Source organism: Myotis lucifugus, unplaced genomic scaffold (assembly GCF_000147115.1).
Source record: "Myotis lucifugus unplaced genomic scaffold, Myoluc2.0 scaffold_14, whole genome shotgun sequence".
In the NCBI taxonomy this organism is placed as follows: domain Eukaryota; kingdom Metazoa; phylum Chordata; class Mammalia; order Chiroptera; family Vespertilionidae; genus Myotis; species Myotis lucifugus.
This window is the reverse complement of record NW_005871062.1, coordinates 14730014-14748624: the sequence shown is the minus strand read 5'-3', so window position 1 is coordinate 14748624 and position 18611 is coordinate 14730014. Positions and strand designations below refer to the sequence as shown.

Here is an 18611-nt window from a genome sequence, read left to right as displayed (position 1 = left end):
AGGTCTAAAACACTGCTCTAGATTTTATTCCACTTTGAGCTTGGATGCTGTGAGATTCTGGAATCCTAAGCAAACCTTGTACTCATTGAGTTCCTCTGTACAGCATTGGTAGGGTAAGGGGAGAAGGAAAGAAAATTGAGTGGAGTTGAGAATCTAAATGTGAAAAAAATAGGGACCCGACATTTATTAAGTGTCTACTATGAATCTGAGCCCAGCACTATGCTAAGAACTTTATAAAAATTATCTCATTTAATCCTGACTAAATCCCTACTTCTAAAGATTTTATCAAGAGCTCAAAATGTGCCAGGCGCAGTATAGTACTCAATATTTTACATGAAGCTCACTTATTTAATTTCAGCAGAAATCCCAAGTATTAAGCACCACTATTATCTCCACTTCACAGTAATGAAGCTGAGCTCAGAAAATGAAATGATTTTCCCAAAGTCACACATTCACTAACTAGGTCTGAATTAAAAATCTAAGTCTCTTTACCTCATCATACTATCTCTTAAAGAGAAAATATTAGAGCATTCTCTTGAGAAAGGAAAAGATAAAAGTTCTGAAAAATCTAAATTCCTTGAAATATTTATCTTTCTGATGGCATATTTTAGTGAACAGCTGAAACTTCATGCCATTCCATCATATCCTGGAGGTACTTAAATAAAAGGCCATGAGCAAAGGATAGAATTATCTGTGATCCATAGGGAAGGTCAAGGGTGTAAATTTAGTACCAGTTTACAGAGGGTGAATATTAAACAGATATAAGTGCAACCTGATAGTGGGGAGGGTAGAAAGTCTGCTGGAAATTTGACATATGACATCCTCAAAACTAGCACCTTAATTTTAGGGATATTTATTAGGCATTAGATGAAACTTCAATGGACCAAAGATTCAGAAATGTTTTGGTTATTGATGGAGTTTAGTCACTGCTCACCAAAACTGAATTCTGGAACAGCTAAGTGTACCTTTACGCATAAATGAGAGGAGGAATGTGCCTGAAGGAGGCTCATACTGAGCATCAAGAAGAGAAGCATGGAGAAAGAACCTACTCCTTTCTAATTTCCAAGAAAGGGGAACCTGGTGAAGAGCAAGGTCAGTTTACATATTGACTTACTCTCAGCCTAATTGGAGACGTCATGGGTCTGGGAGCTCCATGGGTTAGTGCTCTGGAGATTGACTAATCCCAAGGCCCTAGACAGCTTCCATTTCGTTAGTGGATTTCCTGGGTCTCTAAGTATCTTCTCTATTCCAAATCAAGCAGAAATGCTGTCATAAATGTGAAAGCTTGGGAAAACACGAAAAGGAAAAACCTCTCTCAGGAGGAACCTGTCTCGATACTGAAAGAAACAGGTACATAGCAGAGTGTGAATCCTATTTTCCTTTCATCTACCAAACATTTCACGCAGTCCTGCTTGCCAAAATCAAGCAGACACTAGAAGTACAAACTAACAAGTGTAAACTAAATTTTGCAGGATTCACTTTCTTACAGAGTAGGAAGTCTTAAAAGGAAAAGAACATAGGGTCCCAATTTACCCTCTAAGCTCCTCTGTCCATCACTAATATTCAAAGAATTTAAAAGACCGAAATGTGCTGGGAAGCCAGAGTAGCCCAAGGCTGCCAGCTGGTGACTCTATCTACGTTCTTTGAATGTAGGAATGATTTTTTTCCTCTGGCACAGAACATAAATCCTGACACATCATACATGCTTAATAAATATGTGCACAATATTTGTTATTTGAGGACACTGGAAAAAGTTCCATCTGACTTTGGAACCAAGAAAATATTTTCTTAAATTGATTTTAGGAGAGAGATGGAGGGAGAAAGGAATATCAATGTGAGAGAGAAACATAGATTGGCTGCCTCCTGTACACACCCTGAACAGGAAATCAAACCCACATCCTAGAAATGTGTCCTGACTGGGAATCAAACCCACGACTTTCAGGAGCATGTGACAACGCTCTAACCAACTGAGCCACACAGGCCAGGGCAGGAGCCAAGAATATTCATGTTTCACATGAGCAATGTTTTTATTTTTTTTTCATTTTTATCTCATAGATATTGTGGACTAGAATGCCCTGGCTACTAAAGAGTTCTCAGCAAATTTGTGGCCCGCCTCTGTGAAAGGGTATACTCTTTACTGAAAGCCTTTTTAACCTCATTCCTGGTGACATTTATTTCATCCTCCACCCTTGTTTGTGTACTTTTCCATTTCCTTTTCATTGATCTACCTTATATTGTTTATGTTGTTTTTAATTCTCACTTGAGGATATGTTTTTATTAATTTAGAGAGAGAGGAAGGAAGTGAGAGCAAGAGAGAGAGAGAGACATTGATGTGAGAGAGAAACATCAATCAGTTGCCTACCATAAGTGCCCAGAGCGGGGATCCAACACAAAACCTAGGTATGTGTCCTGACCTGGAATCAAATCCACAATCTTTCTGGTGTGCAGGACAATGCTCAACCAACTGAGCCACCAGCCAGGGCGTGTTTATGTTTTTGATGCCTATGCCTAGCATACCCCCTGGCACATTGGAGACAATAGTGATTGGATTTTATTAACATCTAACCCTTCTGAAATAAGACACCCTTCTTTTTATAAAAGAACAAACCCTTCCCCTAAGGTGATCCTAAGAATTGATAGCTCCCTTCCTACCATCAGATGGAAAAGGAGGCTGACAGGTGAGGTTATTCAGCCACACACCCCCTCGGCCTGGCCCCCACTCCTCCCCACAGCCTTCATTTTCAGGTGAAGGCCTGTCACTTTGGGCTTCACACAGGCCTACAAAGAATGTCTAAGCAAAGCTCAAGAGGTAGTTTCTCGAAACTTCTATCATGAAACTAAAAATAACTCTACTGGTGTAAAAGATTCTAGAAATAAGCCTGAGAGAAAAATGTCCAGTGACTTTCCGAAGAACTGGGGAGAAGATGCAATTGCTGGACCTTTGTTGCCATGTCGAGAAAGGACAGTCAGGGGAAGGTGACAGGAGCCAGGTGTCCTCAGCTGGGAGAGGAAAGGTCATGTTGTGGGGCCATCTCTGTGGTTTTCAATACTAAAGAGAATTTAAGGGATTTGGGAAAGCAGAAAGGTTTATTAACAAAATTCAGGATGAAGAGAGATGTGGGACTAAATCTTCCATCAAATGGCTACCTCAGAGGTTTGCTAGGTTTATATATTCATATGTTAAAGCACGAAAGAATGACCTATATCCATGGTAAAAATAATATATATATTAACATACTAGAGACCTGGTGCATGAATTCGTGCATAGGTGGGGTCCGGCAGGCCCGCCCCGATGGGGGCCAATCAGCAGGGCAACAGGGGGGAGGGGCCACAGGTGGTTGGCTGGCTGGACCTGCCCCCAATCGCCCCCACACTCCCCCCCCCCAATCAGGGGCGGAGCTGACCAGGGGGTGGCAGAGAGGGGTCGTTTGGCTTTTAGATATAGAGATTTTTTTTATATAAAACTATGACTTTATTAAGAGAAAATGCAGGCTATGAGAGAATATAGATATAGAGATTTTGATTAGTACTTATATGTCTTTGTGTATATAAAATTATTATTCATATGTTGTTTGGTATTATATATCACACAGAGTCTGAAAGTTAAACCTTTCCTATCCCACACCTCCCACTAAAAATATAAAAGGATTTAAAATGGCAGGATTTTACCCTAGCCAGTTTGGCTCAGTAGAACATTGGCCTGCTTACTGAAGGGTCCCAGGTTTGATTCTGCTCAAGGGCACATGTCAGGGTATCGGGCTCTATCCCCAGTAGGAGTTGTGCCAATGATTTTCTCTCGTCATTGATGTTTCTATCTCACCCGCTCCCTTCCTTTCTGAAATCTATAAATATATATAATACAATAAAAATGCCAGGATTTTTTATCTTTTCAGTCTACATTACATTTTTCCAGCTAAGTGTAAATCATTCCGTACAGTTTCCATTTGTTAAAAAATGCATTCTCTGTAATCTAAACCAAGCACATCAAATTATCCTTGAAACATATGATGAAATCCTAAGATCACTAAATCTTCACCACAAATTCATATCAGTCTCAGAAACATACACACGGCTATAGTTTGAGCCACAGAAACAGAAACCTAGAATTCGAATACTATATATGATTCAGCATAATGTCAAATCTCCTCAGACACAAAAACAAGGAATATGAGACAAGAGCCATCCAACAGGACTGTTCCTGTGAAACCATATAACTAGGAGTGTTGCCCTCCTTAGAGTTTTCAATCATTTAATATGTGCACTTGGTTAAAGACTTGAGATCATGTGGAGAGTGTGACATTCCAATAAGAAAACACGTTAGGGAAAATTCAATGAGGCTTTTAATATTCATCATTTAATCTTCACACAAACCCTGCCAGGAAGGCTCTGTTAACCTCATTAGATAAAGAAGCTGATTCTGAGGAGCCAAGTAGCTCACTTATAAAAACACAGTACCCAGCTCTCTGGAACACAAGTCAGGGAGAGGCTTGTCAGACCACATGGTATGTTCATTTTCACAACAGAGATCTGATCAATAAGAAAAGTAAAGGAATGACTGGAGTAATTTTCAGGGATAAGTAACACACTTAGTGGGAGCTGGTTTATGTGTGTTAAAGGTGGCAGGTGGCAAGGTTAGAAAAGTTAAAAACAGCCGGGCAAAAGAATCGTTGCTCCACCAGCAATGTGGAGCTGCACTTGTATGTACCACTGGCCCCAGGACCCAAGTCCAATCAGGTATGGAATATGCCTTGTCTGGCCACTCCAAATGTGCACATTTGAGAGCCTGATGGCTTGAAACTATAATAAGCAGCCTCTATATTATGACCTTGCTAGATGGTCTCAAAAGTAATTTATATCCCATTTTATTTGGAAGAATCCTATCTCGTGTCAGAATTATTGTCATTTGGCTGACAAACGCTTCTTGAAAAATATTTTAAAGCCACATCAATTCACGAGAGCCTAAGAAAAGAAAAACTTTCATTTTTAGTGGAATGCATTTTTATTGAGATCCCTTCAATAACTTAGTACTCTTAGCCACTGAATCCACTGTTACAAACGGTCTTGGCACAAAAATATACAGAAGCATTCGGAATCTAAATCCACTCTCTTTGAATTCAACCACAAATGGCTTGTCTGTGATTTTTCTTTTTAATACTTTGCTTCCAAAAACATTTTTAAATTTGTTAAAGGCATGATGGCTGCATTGAAGAAGGGGGAAAAAATGTATCTGCTTATTGCCTTAAATCCTTTTGATTTAGAATGCATCCTGCTGGTAGAAAATTTGCGTCATGGTAGTCATAGGCAAATGTTCGTACTAAATTATAACTCACTAAGAAACTGTGCTTTCCTGGAGACACTTTCAGACCTTCAATGTTGTGCTAGTACCAGCTTCTGCTCTGCTCACATTTATGAGTGTACTCACATTTATTCTTAGCTGATTAGATTTGAAGCTGCCAACCAGTTCTTGTTATGAAAACATTACTTTAAGCCTGGTTTACGATAAAAGCCAGCATGTTCATCCTCCATTCTTAACTAATCGAAGAATTTTCCTGCTGTCAGATAATCCAATGATTATAGCACAGCCAACAAAGCAAGATGCCACTGTAGCCGCTAATAACGTCAGAGGAAAGAGTGAGCCAAACATACTCCATTAGCAGAAGGCACTCCATTTGTTTTATAGTTGTTTCCTGTGAAATCTGCACGTCTAAACGGTGCAGTTCCAGGATCCTACCCGGAGCTCCCCTGGGTGTACCTCAGTGATCTCCAGCAGCCCACCTCATCTGTGTGTCTCAGAGTCACGTGAGTTGTGCACTGCACAACCCCAGGAGTGTCAGTCACATCGCAAAAGTCAGAGATGTGATTATTTATTACAACTAATAAATTGGTAACGAACAGTAAAATGGGTGAGGTGTTTTGTTGTTGTTGTTGTTCTCATAAAATCAGTATTATGACAGTTTTTCAACAGAAAAATAATTTTGAAGAGAGGGCATAGTTTGCTAAATCACACTAAAACACTGGATTAGCCGTGATCTTGTCACAAACCAATTTAATTCAGATAAATCAGTTAAATTAATTATTTGATAATGACTATAACAAGAGACAGGGACTTCTTTTTCTTATTGGGATACACCTTACCATAGGGAGGGTAAAGAGTTAACCAAGGATTCACATATCTCCCAGAAAAGTGACTGAAATCACTTTTTTCCTATGTTTTTAAAAAGTTAGATTCATTGTTATGAGTTTCGTCACTGCCCATTTACCAACCCAGGAAAGAGGGTCACAGAGATTTCATCTCCTCAGAGACTGCTTTATAATTAGGAAAATGTGTTCCAAAATATACCCAATAAATTATAACTTAAAAAAACTACAAAGCTTATTAACTCCCTCTGTATTCAGAGAAGAGAGAGAGGCAAAAGAGAAAGGACAAGAAGAGAGAATGGAGGGGAAAATTAAAGCAAGGTAAGGGGAGGGGCAGGCAGGGAAGGAAAAGAGTTGCAAAGAAAGAATCAAATTAAACATGTAAGTGTATAGAGAGGAAGAAAGGAGAGACATATAGTACAAGAGATACAGTAAGAAAGAGAGAAGGGGAAAGTTCAAAGGAAAGATGCTGTAAGTTCTCAGGTGGGTGCCGGTTGAAGAGTAAACTGACTTGGTACTGTTTTCATTTTTCTAGGTTTATGGAAAAAAATTACTTTATTGTGCTAACTGGGCATAAAACATTCATCAGAGCTCTTTATTCAATATTCCTACACTTTCCGATATTCTTTGTCAGCAATTCACCAGGGGTATAACTGTTGGGTGTTTGTTTTTTAACTACAGTAGTAAGGTGAACAAGGTGGCTCGGCTTAGTCAAAAAGATAAGAGAAATGACTTTCCCTAAGAGAACTGGTCGCTTGTGATGTTACATGAACAGCTGTGGACAGACAAAAGACAGAGAGGTTGACATTCTGATCCCATGGAGAAGTGTGTTCATAGGGAATCATTAAAACCCACTATGCTTAGCTATGGCAAAAGAATCCATTGGTGTCATCCAGTTTAATCAATATTTAAACTTATATGGGTGAGCTATCAAAGTACATCTTGGAAGGATACTTGAAAACATTGTTTTAATTAATGTGTGCATTCTTAGGGTTTCTGGAGGCCGTAGTTTGAATATGAAAAGAGTAACCATGGTTATTTCACAGATCATTAAGTTGGCCTCAATATCCACCTGTACCGGACACACACACACACACAGTATCTTCTGATGACAATTTATCTCATTTTCCACAGTGCTCCTATATACCTAAGTGTGGAAAAAATTTTGAAGAATCCATGTCCCTGGTGAGTGTTGTCATGGAAAACTTCAGGAAGTACCAACACTTCTCCTGCTATTCTGACCCGGAAGGAAACCAGAAGAGCGTCATCCTAACCAAACTCTACAGTTCCAATGTGCTGTTCCACTCACTCTTCTGGCCAACGTGTATGATGGCTGGGGGCGTGGTGATCGTTGCCATGGTGAAGCTCACACAGTACCTCTCCCTGCTCTGTGACAGGATCCAGCGGATCAATAGATAAAGGCAAAATGGACGAGATCGTTTTCTTTAAAGCTCAAATACTGTTTTCTTTCATTCTTCACCAAAGAACCTTAAGTTTGTAATGTGCAGTCTATTATGAGTTCCTTAATATATTCTTATACATAGAGCAATAATGCAAAAGCTGTTCTATATGCAAACATGACGTCTTTATTATTCAGGAGAAGAAATACTGTTTTGTGTTGGTTGGTTGTTTTCATAATCTTGTTTCGATGCTGGAACTAGTGCTTCCTTCTCTCATTCCACCAAAATAGGGCTCCGTTATTCATTTGCCAAGGTTTGTGGAGGAAGGCAAACAATATCAATGTGATAAGGTCTGTGTTGAAGACATTTCTGCAATATTTTTCATCATTCATTGTTTACTAGAGCTGCAGCCAAAAATACTGTTTTTCTTTTCTTATTCTGAACTGAGCCCCACAGCAAGTGAAGGGACCAGATTTCCTAACTAAAAGATGTTAACACATTTTTCCTGTGTTTCTACCATATCACTGTAAAGAAGGGGGGAGACCCAGCCAGCTATTTTCCTGTTATTACTTTCTATTCATAACTTCAGATTTTCAAACTGATTTCCAAAAAAGAAAGCTGTTTTCGTTCACCAATTCTATCACCATTTCCTGTGACTTAAATAAAATATGAACAGAGCCCTTTTCCATGTAAGACCCTGCTACTGTGTGAGGGGATGACACTTACAGGAGTCTCGTTACCCGTGAATTAACTGAACGCGGAGTAGATGCTCTTTTCCAATCCAGGAAAGTCTATTGTACTAAGATATTTGTGTGAAAATCTTCCTTCCATTTCAATTGAACTGTTAGATGGGAAAATTAAGATCCTACTTGCTGGTCAAGACTAGTGGACTTATTTCAATGGGTAGATCTATTGTGGCAAATGGACAAGCTGGAATATTGCTCTTTGGGAATTTATGTTTAAGTTAATGAGTGTGTAGTTTCTCTCTTTCTAATATGTGGCCCCTATTGGGATTTTAAAGTTGTGTGCGCAGAATATGTCTCCTCTACATGTTTTATTTTTCTATTTACAATTGCCTTTTCTGTTGCTAGATTTTATACACAAAATAGACCTTTTTTCCTAACACACACACTTGAACTGAATAACAGATTTAAAGAAAGCCTTTGTTCACATTTCCATTCACTTATTGTGGTTGGGGTTGGAGGGAGGGATGAGGGATTGGTTTTAAACAAAAACATTCCATCTTTTATTTAACATCAATATCAAAAGAAGAAGACAAACATCTATCTTTCTCATCTATATTTAAATACCTTTTTGTAATGTAGTTTTCTAGGTGTTGCAAAATTTTACAAATCGTATCTGTGAAATGAATGGTGAAACTAATCTGATGAAGTGAAAGTATTCTGCAATATTGTAATTCATAGTTTGACTTTTCATAAGCAAATAAACCCCTATGGTATAATCAGGACTTCAAATGTGTAATTAAAATTTAGGGGGAAAAATCCATCACATCAGCAAGATATCAATACATCTTGCATTCTAAGCTGAAAAGACATGGTAATCCAAAAACCTATGACTCACTATGTTCAAAGGTATTTAAAGAAATTATAAAGAAAGTTTCTTTTGTAACACCCAAGCACATACACAAGCACATATAAATATTTGAAAAATATGATGGAAAACTCAATTCCTACTTCACCTTAAAAACATAATTCTGGCCCAGCTGGCATGGCCAGTGGTTGAGCATCTACCTATGAACCAGGAGGGCACGGTTCAATTCCCAGTCAGGGCACATGCCCGGGTTACACGCTCAATCCCCAGTAGGAGGGATGGAGGAGGCAGCCAATCGATGATTATCTCTCATCATTGATGCTTCTATCTCTCCCTCTCCCTTCCTCTCTGAAATCAATATAAATATATTTAAAAAGAAAACAATAATTCTGAAGACAAAAGAGAGATCTTTGTGACTATGGAGACATCTTTAATGTTCCTTGAGCATCTTTAATTGATCCTTTCAGTGATCAAGGTGTGAAAAATATGCAAGTGAACTTTTAGATGAGTTATTTTTATTTTCCTCTGTATTTTAAATTAAAAATTCCCAGCTGTGATAAGAATGTAGAAATCTCAAAATAATGACACCAAAAAGAAGTTAACTAGTGCCTTCTTGAATTCCAATAACGCAACATCCCCTTCAGGTAATTTGAATGTATATGCCATTAAGTGCTCATTATTAAAGGAGGAAGAACTGGGACTAATAGCAGTGTCTTAAATGCTTTGCAAGTGCTGAATAATTTCTTGTTAATAACAACCTTATTGGAGGAGCACTATTATCCCATCCTACACATAAGAATGTTGAGGCTCAGAGATGTTAAGCCTCAACTTCCCCAAGGTTACACAGATACTAAAATGGTGGAGAGTTGAGAAAATATCCAGCCTTTAGATTTTCCATTGTGGTAATCATTTCCATGGCTTGGGGGCTTTGAGATAACACTAACAGATTCCATGGGTGGAAAAGAAGGAGCACTGGAATGAAAGTCAAAAGGTTTCATCCAAGATGTGATGATTACGTGACCTTAGACTTCTAAATTAGTCTCTTGACTTCTTGACTGTCAAATTAGAATGTCAGGCCAGCTGACCACTAAGTCCCCTTTAACACTAAATCCACATGATGCCCATGTGGATTTTAATCCTGCTCGACCTCTCAAGTGTGACTTGGCCTCTGAAAGGTAAGACTGTTCAACATTCTACATTCTGTTCTTATTCAACTCCATGAAAACCAGACTAAGTTGTCTGCTAAGTAGCCAGATTACTTAGAAGCATAGATTTTGTTTCTAACGAAGTGTTGCTACAGTGGGTCCTGGGTTCATCGCCACTAAAGTACCATTCTCCAGTGCAAGGCCAAGGAACTGGAAGGAAATGTCAGTCTGTGGATTCCAGGAGTGATTTTTATGTGTAAATGTTTCATTTAGGTAGGGAGAGAAGCTGTTCTCTCAAATCAATTTGATCACTTAATTCCAGAACTGTCATTTAGCCAACTTCTTCTAAAACAAAGTTCATCTCCAAGCGCCTGCAAGTTGTCATAAGACTTGTTACCAGCAGAGTATGATTTTAGTATTATCATAATTTGTAGTCCCGGGAATTTCTTTAAGTACAACTTCTCTTCATGAAAATCAAAATCTCTCTCTCTCTCTCTCTCTCTCTCTCTCTCTCTCTCTCTCTCTCTCATTCTCTTTTTCTCTTTGCTCTGTTTTCTTCTTATTCTTAATCTTTATACAGCAGTAAGATAACCCCCAGCAACTCCATGTTCATAATATTCTTTCTGCTATACTCACAAAAGGAAAAAAAAAAAACAGTATTCATATCTGTCCTCAAAAATGCCAATTCTCTTGTCCTCTGCTGGGCCCACCCCTATAATGATGGAGGTGGGGGTCAAATCATTCCCTACAGGAAAATGAGTGTGTATGAAAGACTAGAGGAAGGGTGCTGGGCAAGCAAACAAAGACGTCCACTCCAGGCAAGTCAGACAAACTCATACCAAATTCTCCTGCCAACACAGATTTTGGTGGGAGGATAAAAAATGCCCCATGTATGGGGTTAAGAAAACTCATGTTACTGAGAGGGCAAAGGAGCAGAAAGAACCAATGCTCGGAATTAACTTCACAGTTTTTCTAGGAATCCCCCAGTTATCTCATAAAATTTAAAAGAAAAAAATTTTCTGATTTGCACTCAATGAGAGATGCAGGAATATTTGGTTTCAGCAAGAGACAATAGGTTCCCTTAGCAGCATCGATATCACAATGAGAGGACAGAGTTAATAGGAAACAGAAACTAGTTTAAAAGAAAGGACAGGGGTAATAATATATAGGGGAAAAGAGATTGGGAATTAGAAAATCTAATCAACTATTGCTATTTATCAAATACTAAAGAATGTCTCTATATTTTTCTTAAGGGCCTTACTTATCCTTTGGGGTTGGTCAATACCTATTTGGACTTGCACACATTCAATTGCCCCATTTGCCACTTATTTTGGAGTAAATTCATTTAAGGAGCATATGAAGAGTAAAGAGGCGGGTTCTCACTACCCCTTAGGTTTTTTTACACATTATAAAACTTTCGAAAATGATTCCTTCCTGAACAGGCAGTGAGAGATCTTGTCATAGAGATACCAACAGGAAACATCACTCGTCCACCATCTGCAACCTCAGCTACTGTCTACACCACCATGGTGACCACAACATCTAGACACCCGTATACTTCCCTCCACCTAGGTCTGTCCAAACTCGCCAGCCTCCACCAGTCAGAGAGTCATCAAAGCTCAGCCTTTTTGTGTGCTGCATTAAAAATCCAGCAGCTTGGAAGGCAGCTGCAAACCCTGACACTTAGCTCCTTCCTGTGGTGAGCAAACACAACAGGCCAACCCCGTGCCATCCTTGCGCGTGACAGAAGTATCATTTTGGAACAATTAACAGTGGCTGTCTCTAACCAACAACATTCAGCTGCTGTCACTAACATCTAGCCGTGCTGAGAAGAAAGCACTGAGTCCAGACTGGGGACTCGTACTGTGGGAAAAACATATCCCTCCCTTTCCAACAGTGGTGCCAGAAACAGAATTCGGTGCCAATGCGACACTTACATCCCTCTCTAAAAGTCATCATCAGCTGGGAAATTTAGAAAAGAGCACGCTGTAAATACAGCTTGGGCATCTGTCGGCGGAAATCCCAGCAGCCAGGTCCGGCTCAGCCCGTTGAGGCCACTTGCAACAAACTGGTTTTGTGCTAATACAACAGAGAGGCTTTCCAACTCTGTTTCTTTGAAAATGTCACACTAGCTGGCTGAATACATAACCCTTTGAATACTAACAACCCTCAAGTTAGTCTGGCAAACACCCAAGACTTTTTAGAAGGTTCCACTTGGTGTCCTTGAGAGGCCTCATGTCCAAATCATCCAAGAGTGAACAGCAACTGTCTCCTTGTAAGAATGAAGTATTTCATAGTTGAGGAGCCGTATAAACTACCAGCATTTACCACTAAACCCAGTTCAAAAACCCCATGGAGAACTGGAACAAAGGGCCCTTTGGAAGACCCGGTAAAGCCAGCAGTTTACTTTACCTCTGATATCAATGTCATCTGTGATCCCAGAACAGCAGCCACTGGGAAAACTACAAGTCATCTTTACATGGTTCCCCCCAATTTCACTTCTATTTTGTATAAAGAAGTAAGCCATGCCTGGGGGGGGGGGGTGCGGGTTAGAAGAGGTCAATGGGAGAAAAAAAGGGGGACGTATGGAATACGTTCAACAATAAAGATTAAAAAAAAAAGCCAGCCAAACCCAGCCCAAGCCTGGAAATTGCAGGGATCGAGGTCTGCTAAAACGAGGAGGCTTTCATTCAACAACAGACTGTAGACCAGCCTAATGTTCTTCCCTTACTTAACAAGACTTACCCCCAAGAACTAGTAACATTTGGCATCTTCAAATGACTTGGGTCATGAAGTGAACTGGCCCTTAAGTCTCTTTCACACTGTCATCCCCATACCTCTCATGTTTCAGCCCTCTAACCAGTGGCCATCCCAACGTTCCAAATTCTTTCACACCTCTTGGCTTCTGTGCTTACTGTTTCCTCTGCCTGAGACTCCTTCCTCTGACCTTTCTGCCCACCTGGCCAACTCATACTCATTCTTTAAGATTCAGCGTGAACTTCATCTGCACTAGGGGGTCATTCCTGAGTCCCACAGGCCCAGGGTAGGTGCCTATCTTCTATGCTTCACTAACACCCCATACATCTCTCCATAAAAACACTTATCATCCCACATTATAGTCATGGTTTATTTCTCTGGTATTCCTACAAGATTCTTGAACACATGGATTTATTTTATTCATCTCTGTTTTATTTTGTTGTTATATTCTCATCACCTAGTTTGATACAATTCGTGGCCCATAGGAGGAGTTCAATAAACGTACTCAAGTGAGTTATTAATAAAAAGTAGCCAAATTAAGCACAATTCTCTGTTGTATGATCTGAAGATCTTCCCAAACAATAAAAATACCTGAAAAGCCACCACTAGGGATTTGTTCCTTCTAGTGCAGATCCATATGCCCGGCAATGAAACTGCAGATAGCCTTGGACAATGCTTTTTCTCAGCCATCAATTCCTCAGCACACTAATATACCCTAGAACCATACATCACCCCAGACACCTAGGAGCGGGGCTGCAAAAGAACGTAAAAGGTAAGAGCTGATGGGCGACAATAGGAGACTTAAACTTATAAAATGGAATAATGCTCCAGAAGGAGAGGGTAGTCCATGCACACAGGTTTGGAATCATTCAGACATGAGTTTGAAGCCTAGTTCTGGCACTCAATAGCTGTGAAATTTGGGAAAATATACTTAACTTCCTCATACATCAATTTCTTCATCTGCAAATGGCAATAGTAATAGCATCTAATTCATAAGATTACATGAGGTGATATATAAAGTGCTTAGCGAGATGTTTAGCACATAATAAACATTTATGAAATGACAGCAATTTGTTTTATGATGATTAATAATAAAAGACAGAGATTTATTATTTTTAGGACTAGGCACTAAGAGTTTGGAGGCAAAGGTAGAAAGATGGGTGCAGTGTGGGCAATAAAAGATCCTTAAGATGAGCTTCATCTCTCCTACAACTTTTCCTAGGACTGGCCCCAGCCATATAGCCCTGCCAAATAAAATCTCATAACTAAGGTCAGTTCCGTGGAGGCTTAAAAGCCTCCCTGTCACTAAAGGAATGTGGCTGGGGAATCAAGAGATTGACTTGAGATATTACATTACGTGCTTCCTACTTTCTCTGAAAGAAAAAGCTCTTTGATGAAGAAGATGATTCCGGTCCACTCAAAGTAGGGAGAGAAGGGATTCCGGCCCTGTATCGAATCTCACCTAGCCAGGGCATAAATCCCAGAAACCTTTTTTAAAATAGGGACTTATGAGGCTAAATGAACAAGTATCTGCATTCAGGGCACCGGAGAGCCACCCATAAAGGAAACAGGAGGTTCAGGGAGAGACGTGGCCGAGGAGGAGAAGGGGAATGTGTACACTTGAACCAGAGTCATCAGCACCAAGGCTACACAAAGACTGGGTCCGAGTTCCTGCTTCTTCCTAAGAAAGAGTAAAAAAAAAAAACCAGGCTCTGATTAACCACGCACCTTATCCAACTGTATTGACATACTTATGCAAGGGATTCTGGAGACTTTTTTTTAAGTCCTCACCCCTGACTGGGAATCGAACCTGAAACCTAGGTGTGTGCCCTGACTGGGAACTGAAAATGCAACCTTTTGGTGGACCGGATGACACTCCAACCCACTGAGCCACACCAGCCAAGGAGACTTATTTTAATTTGAGACTAAGGACATAAACATGAGCTGTCAACTCAGAAAAGGAAAATGTTGTCCATCCACTAGTTTCTGTCTCCAAGTTTCAGCTAACTGGAAAAAGAAAAAGAGAATGACCAAATATATAGCTACATATCATCACACTGGAAACATTTTTATTCTCCCCAAAAGGAAAGGATGGCTATAGGTGGAATACTTCCTGCCCTCACAAAAATAATCTAGATACCCAGGAGGTCTGATATGGTGGGGAAAGGGTCACAGTACTTAAACAGTCCATACACACATGCACCCACACGCACACACATAACACACACAAACCACACACGCCTCTGGAGGAAATAGCTTATCCGAGTTTTTCATCAGGCAGGACACATCTGCTCCCTACGTGAGTCATTATCATGTAGTGGCTCTGTTCTCACCATTTGAAAGGGAGAAAAGTGGGGGGGAAAGTAAGGGACAGAAGTCCCAGAAACTGTCCCTTCTCACAAATGACTCATAACCTGATTTCTATCAAAATTAAAATAAAATAAGCGCATTCTGGTGATCAAAGAAAAGGATCAGGATGGAAATGTTTTTCTGCCTAAAACCAACTCATTAACACCCCCAGGCATCAGTATAATTGACTGAAAATTAGTTAAAACAGCAGAAAGCTGAGAAAGCACAACACAGAGGGTGTTCCGCCATAATCTGGGATGGTGTCTTCCCACCACTACGTACCATATGCTTAGAGAGGTGGGAGAGCAAATTGCCAACCACAGCAGAGCGCCACAGCCCCCTTCTGCTGTCTGTGAGCGAGAGCCGCTCCTCAGTCTGTTCAGCCCAGCTCTGGCTGTGACTGCCCTGGGGAGGTTACACGGGCTGGCTCACGCGTGGGTGACATTGCCAGCGTTTTCCCCAAAATAGATAAAATATGCCACAAATCATGTAATAAACTATGTCACAATTTGTCACATATACAAGCTCTTCTGCAACATGTTCTAAAGCTCAGTGTCATCTCCCTAACATATAAGAGAGGGAAGTAGGTTTTTTAACACCTTGGCCAAAAATGTTTGTGTTCTCTGCATCCCAAGGTGGCTCTGCTTCAGGGACCTTTTGTGACCTAACTTATGGTCCTGTTTGGGGAGTGTTCCCCAGAGCATAAAAGGGGGAAGAGGAAAACCTCAGGAAGATTGGCTGTAAGCATTTAGGAAGTCCATGGATAAATGTGAATGATTACTGCCTAAAACTTCTTTCTATAGAGTTAGCCTGGGTGTTTAGCGCATAATCAAAAATAATGAAAATGGAGACAGCGTGGTAACAAGCGGTGCAGGAATAAATGGATCAAGAAAAATGAGCAGGCATTAACTGAGCCTCCAAGAATTCACCTGCAAAGCCAGCACAACCTTGAAAAATGGGATTGGGTATCATCTATGCCTGTGTCCAATCACTATGTTAAATTTCTGTCCAATTATCAGCAAACAAGTAAATATTATAGAAAAGAACATTATATATCACTAGAGGCCCATTGCAGGAAGATTCCTGCAAGAATCGGGCTTCCTCGGGCCTATTCCTGCAAGAATAAGGCTTCCTGCGGCCGGAGCAAAGCAGAGAAGGGAGCGAAGCCTGCCAAGGTGGGCTTCGCTCCCTTCTCCGCTGCCTCACTCCCTCCCGTCTCCACTGCTTCACTCCCTTCTGCAGTGCTTGGCTTCCTTCTACACTGTCTTCAGTCTTCGCTCTGTGCCTGCATATGAAAATTAACCACCATCTTTGTTGGATTAATTTACATGCTCACTCTGATTGGCTGGTGGGTGTAGTGGAGGGGTGGTCAATTTGCATGTTTCTCTCTTTTTTCTTTTTTTTTTTAGCAGCGCCGGGGAGTGGGTCTTCCATACGCCACATTTCCTGCACCCCGCTGCGGGGCGGGGATTTCGGTGGAAATGCGCCTGGCGGCAGCTGGTCACCAGCCAGGGGGCAGTCCCCCGCAGACCCCACCTCCGGCAATCTTTTATTAGTGTAGACTAGTGGTCTGGTGCATAAAATTCGTGCACTTGGGGAGGGGGGGGTCTTCAGCCTGGCTTGTGCCCTCTCGCAGTCCAGGATCCCTGGGGGATGTCCATCATAGCATTGCCACGGAGGTGAGAGAGGCTCCCACCACTGCCACTGTGCTCGCCAGCCATGAGCCCAGCTTCCACAGCCATGAGCGGCACTCCCGCTATGGGAGCACACTGACCACCAGGGGGCAGCTCCTGCATTGAGTGTCTGCCCCCTGGTGGTCAACACGCATCATAGTGACTGGTCATTCCACCATTCGGTCATTTGCATATTAGCCTTTTATTAAGTAGGGTATACTGTAGATGAGGCCCCCTAGAACCATAAGAAAAGCAAAAAATTCACTGTTAACTCATTCTCGAATTGCCCCCACTTAAAATCAAGTCGTCCCCCCAGCCCCGTGGGGCATGTGCTGCACCTTGGGAACCACTGGGCTTGACACTTTTCCTCTCTCTCTGAGCTTCATTTCTAAATACATACGCATATCCTATGGGAATTGTAATCTCTTCTCCACCTACCTCACTGGGTTGTCATGAGGAGGTTCTGAGCTAATAAACCTAGAAATGTTTCATCAAGTAAGGGATGTCTAAATGGGAAGGGATTGTTATTTTTAAGCCCAGGGTACCCTCGCCGGTAGCAGGTGCTGATTAGGGGAGGAGGGCATGATTGTTTCCTGAGACTGTAGCTATGGAAGCTTTGCTAAGGCTTCCGCAGGCCTCGGAGGGAGGGCTCTGGCCAGCAGCCCTGTAGCAGTGGTTGTACCTGGAGGTACTGGCAGGGGGAAGGGCATTAGGGGGGCCCTAGGTGGGCAGCGAGGCCAAAGGGGGAGTAACTGTCAAACCTCCCCGCTTGGCGCCATTCTATAAATTGTACACTGCTGTTTCCCAGCTGTACCTGCTCAGGGCAGGGCTCCAATATCCTGAAGCAGGGTGGGAGCTGGACCAGGGCGGAGCCAGGCAGGCTAGGAGGGCAGGTTTAGCCGCGCCCCCAGCAAGGTTCAGCAGGCTCCTGCTGCAGAGATGGCGCTGCTGCTGTCGGGGGGAGGGGGGTCTGCCCTGGGGGCCACTCAGGCCTCCCTCCACCTGTGTCTGGAGTTGTAGGGAGGAGAGGCATGCCTGGCCCCAGCGGAGGGGGCCCAGCAGCCGTGGGCCACGGGGCGCGGGTGCCTCAGGGGTCGCCAGCATGCTATTGTTGTGGGCGCCCCTGGCAGGGATGGTGGAGGAAGAGATCGGGAGTCAGAGGTGTGGGCTGCAGCTACCCCTGAGGCTGGGTCTTCTCCTCTTCTGGTCAGCCTCCCTGTCCCCCTGGGGGTGCGGGGGCTGGGGTAGGGTGTCCGTGCAGGGGGATTGGAAGAGCTCCCCGTGGTCACTTCCTCTTCCTTCTTTGCAGTCCGGGCTCCTGTCAGGCACTCTCCTCAGACCCCCAGGAACTTGGCTCCGGCCGCCCGCCCCCTGCTGCACATGCAGCTTCCTGTTGGTCTATCAATATGCAAATTGGTCATTACTTGGACACCGTAATGGACAATTAGCATATTACCTTTTTATATGTATAGATAATTAGACATTTACAGGCTTCTACAATATAATGGAGACAGATATAACATGGGAAATATATGATACCTCCTCTAAAATACTTTTCTGGAAAGGACCTATACCACTCAATATAAGCATGCAAATGT

General features: G+C 41.9%; 1 protein-coding gene across 2 annotated transcripts in view; it reads left to right on the top strand.

Moving 5' to 3' along the window:
* KCNMB2 (potassium calcium-activated channel subfamily M regulatory beta subunit 2) overlaps positions 1-9029 on the top strand; it is a 228348-nt gene extending 219319 nt beyond the window's left edge. For both annotated transcript variants that reach the window (XM_006084905.3, XM_006084906.3), the window contains exon 5: positions 7273-9029. In XM_006084905.3, the coding sequence (XP_006084967.1) occupies positions 7273-7557 (285 nt within the window). In that variant the 3' untranslated portion in view covers positions 7558-9029. The remainder of the gene's footprint in view (positions 1-7272) is intronic.
* The last annotated feature ends 9582 nt before the right edge of the window (positions 9030-18611 follow it).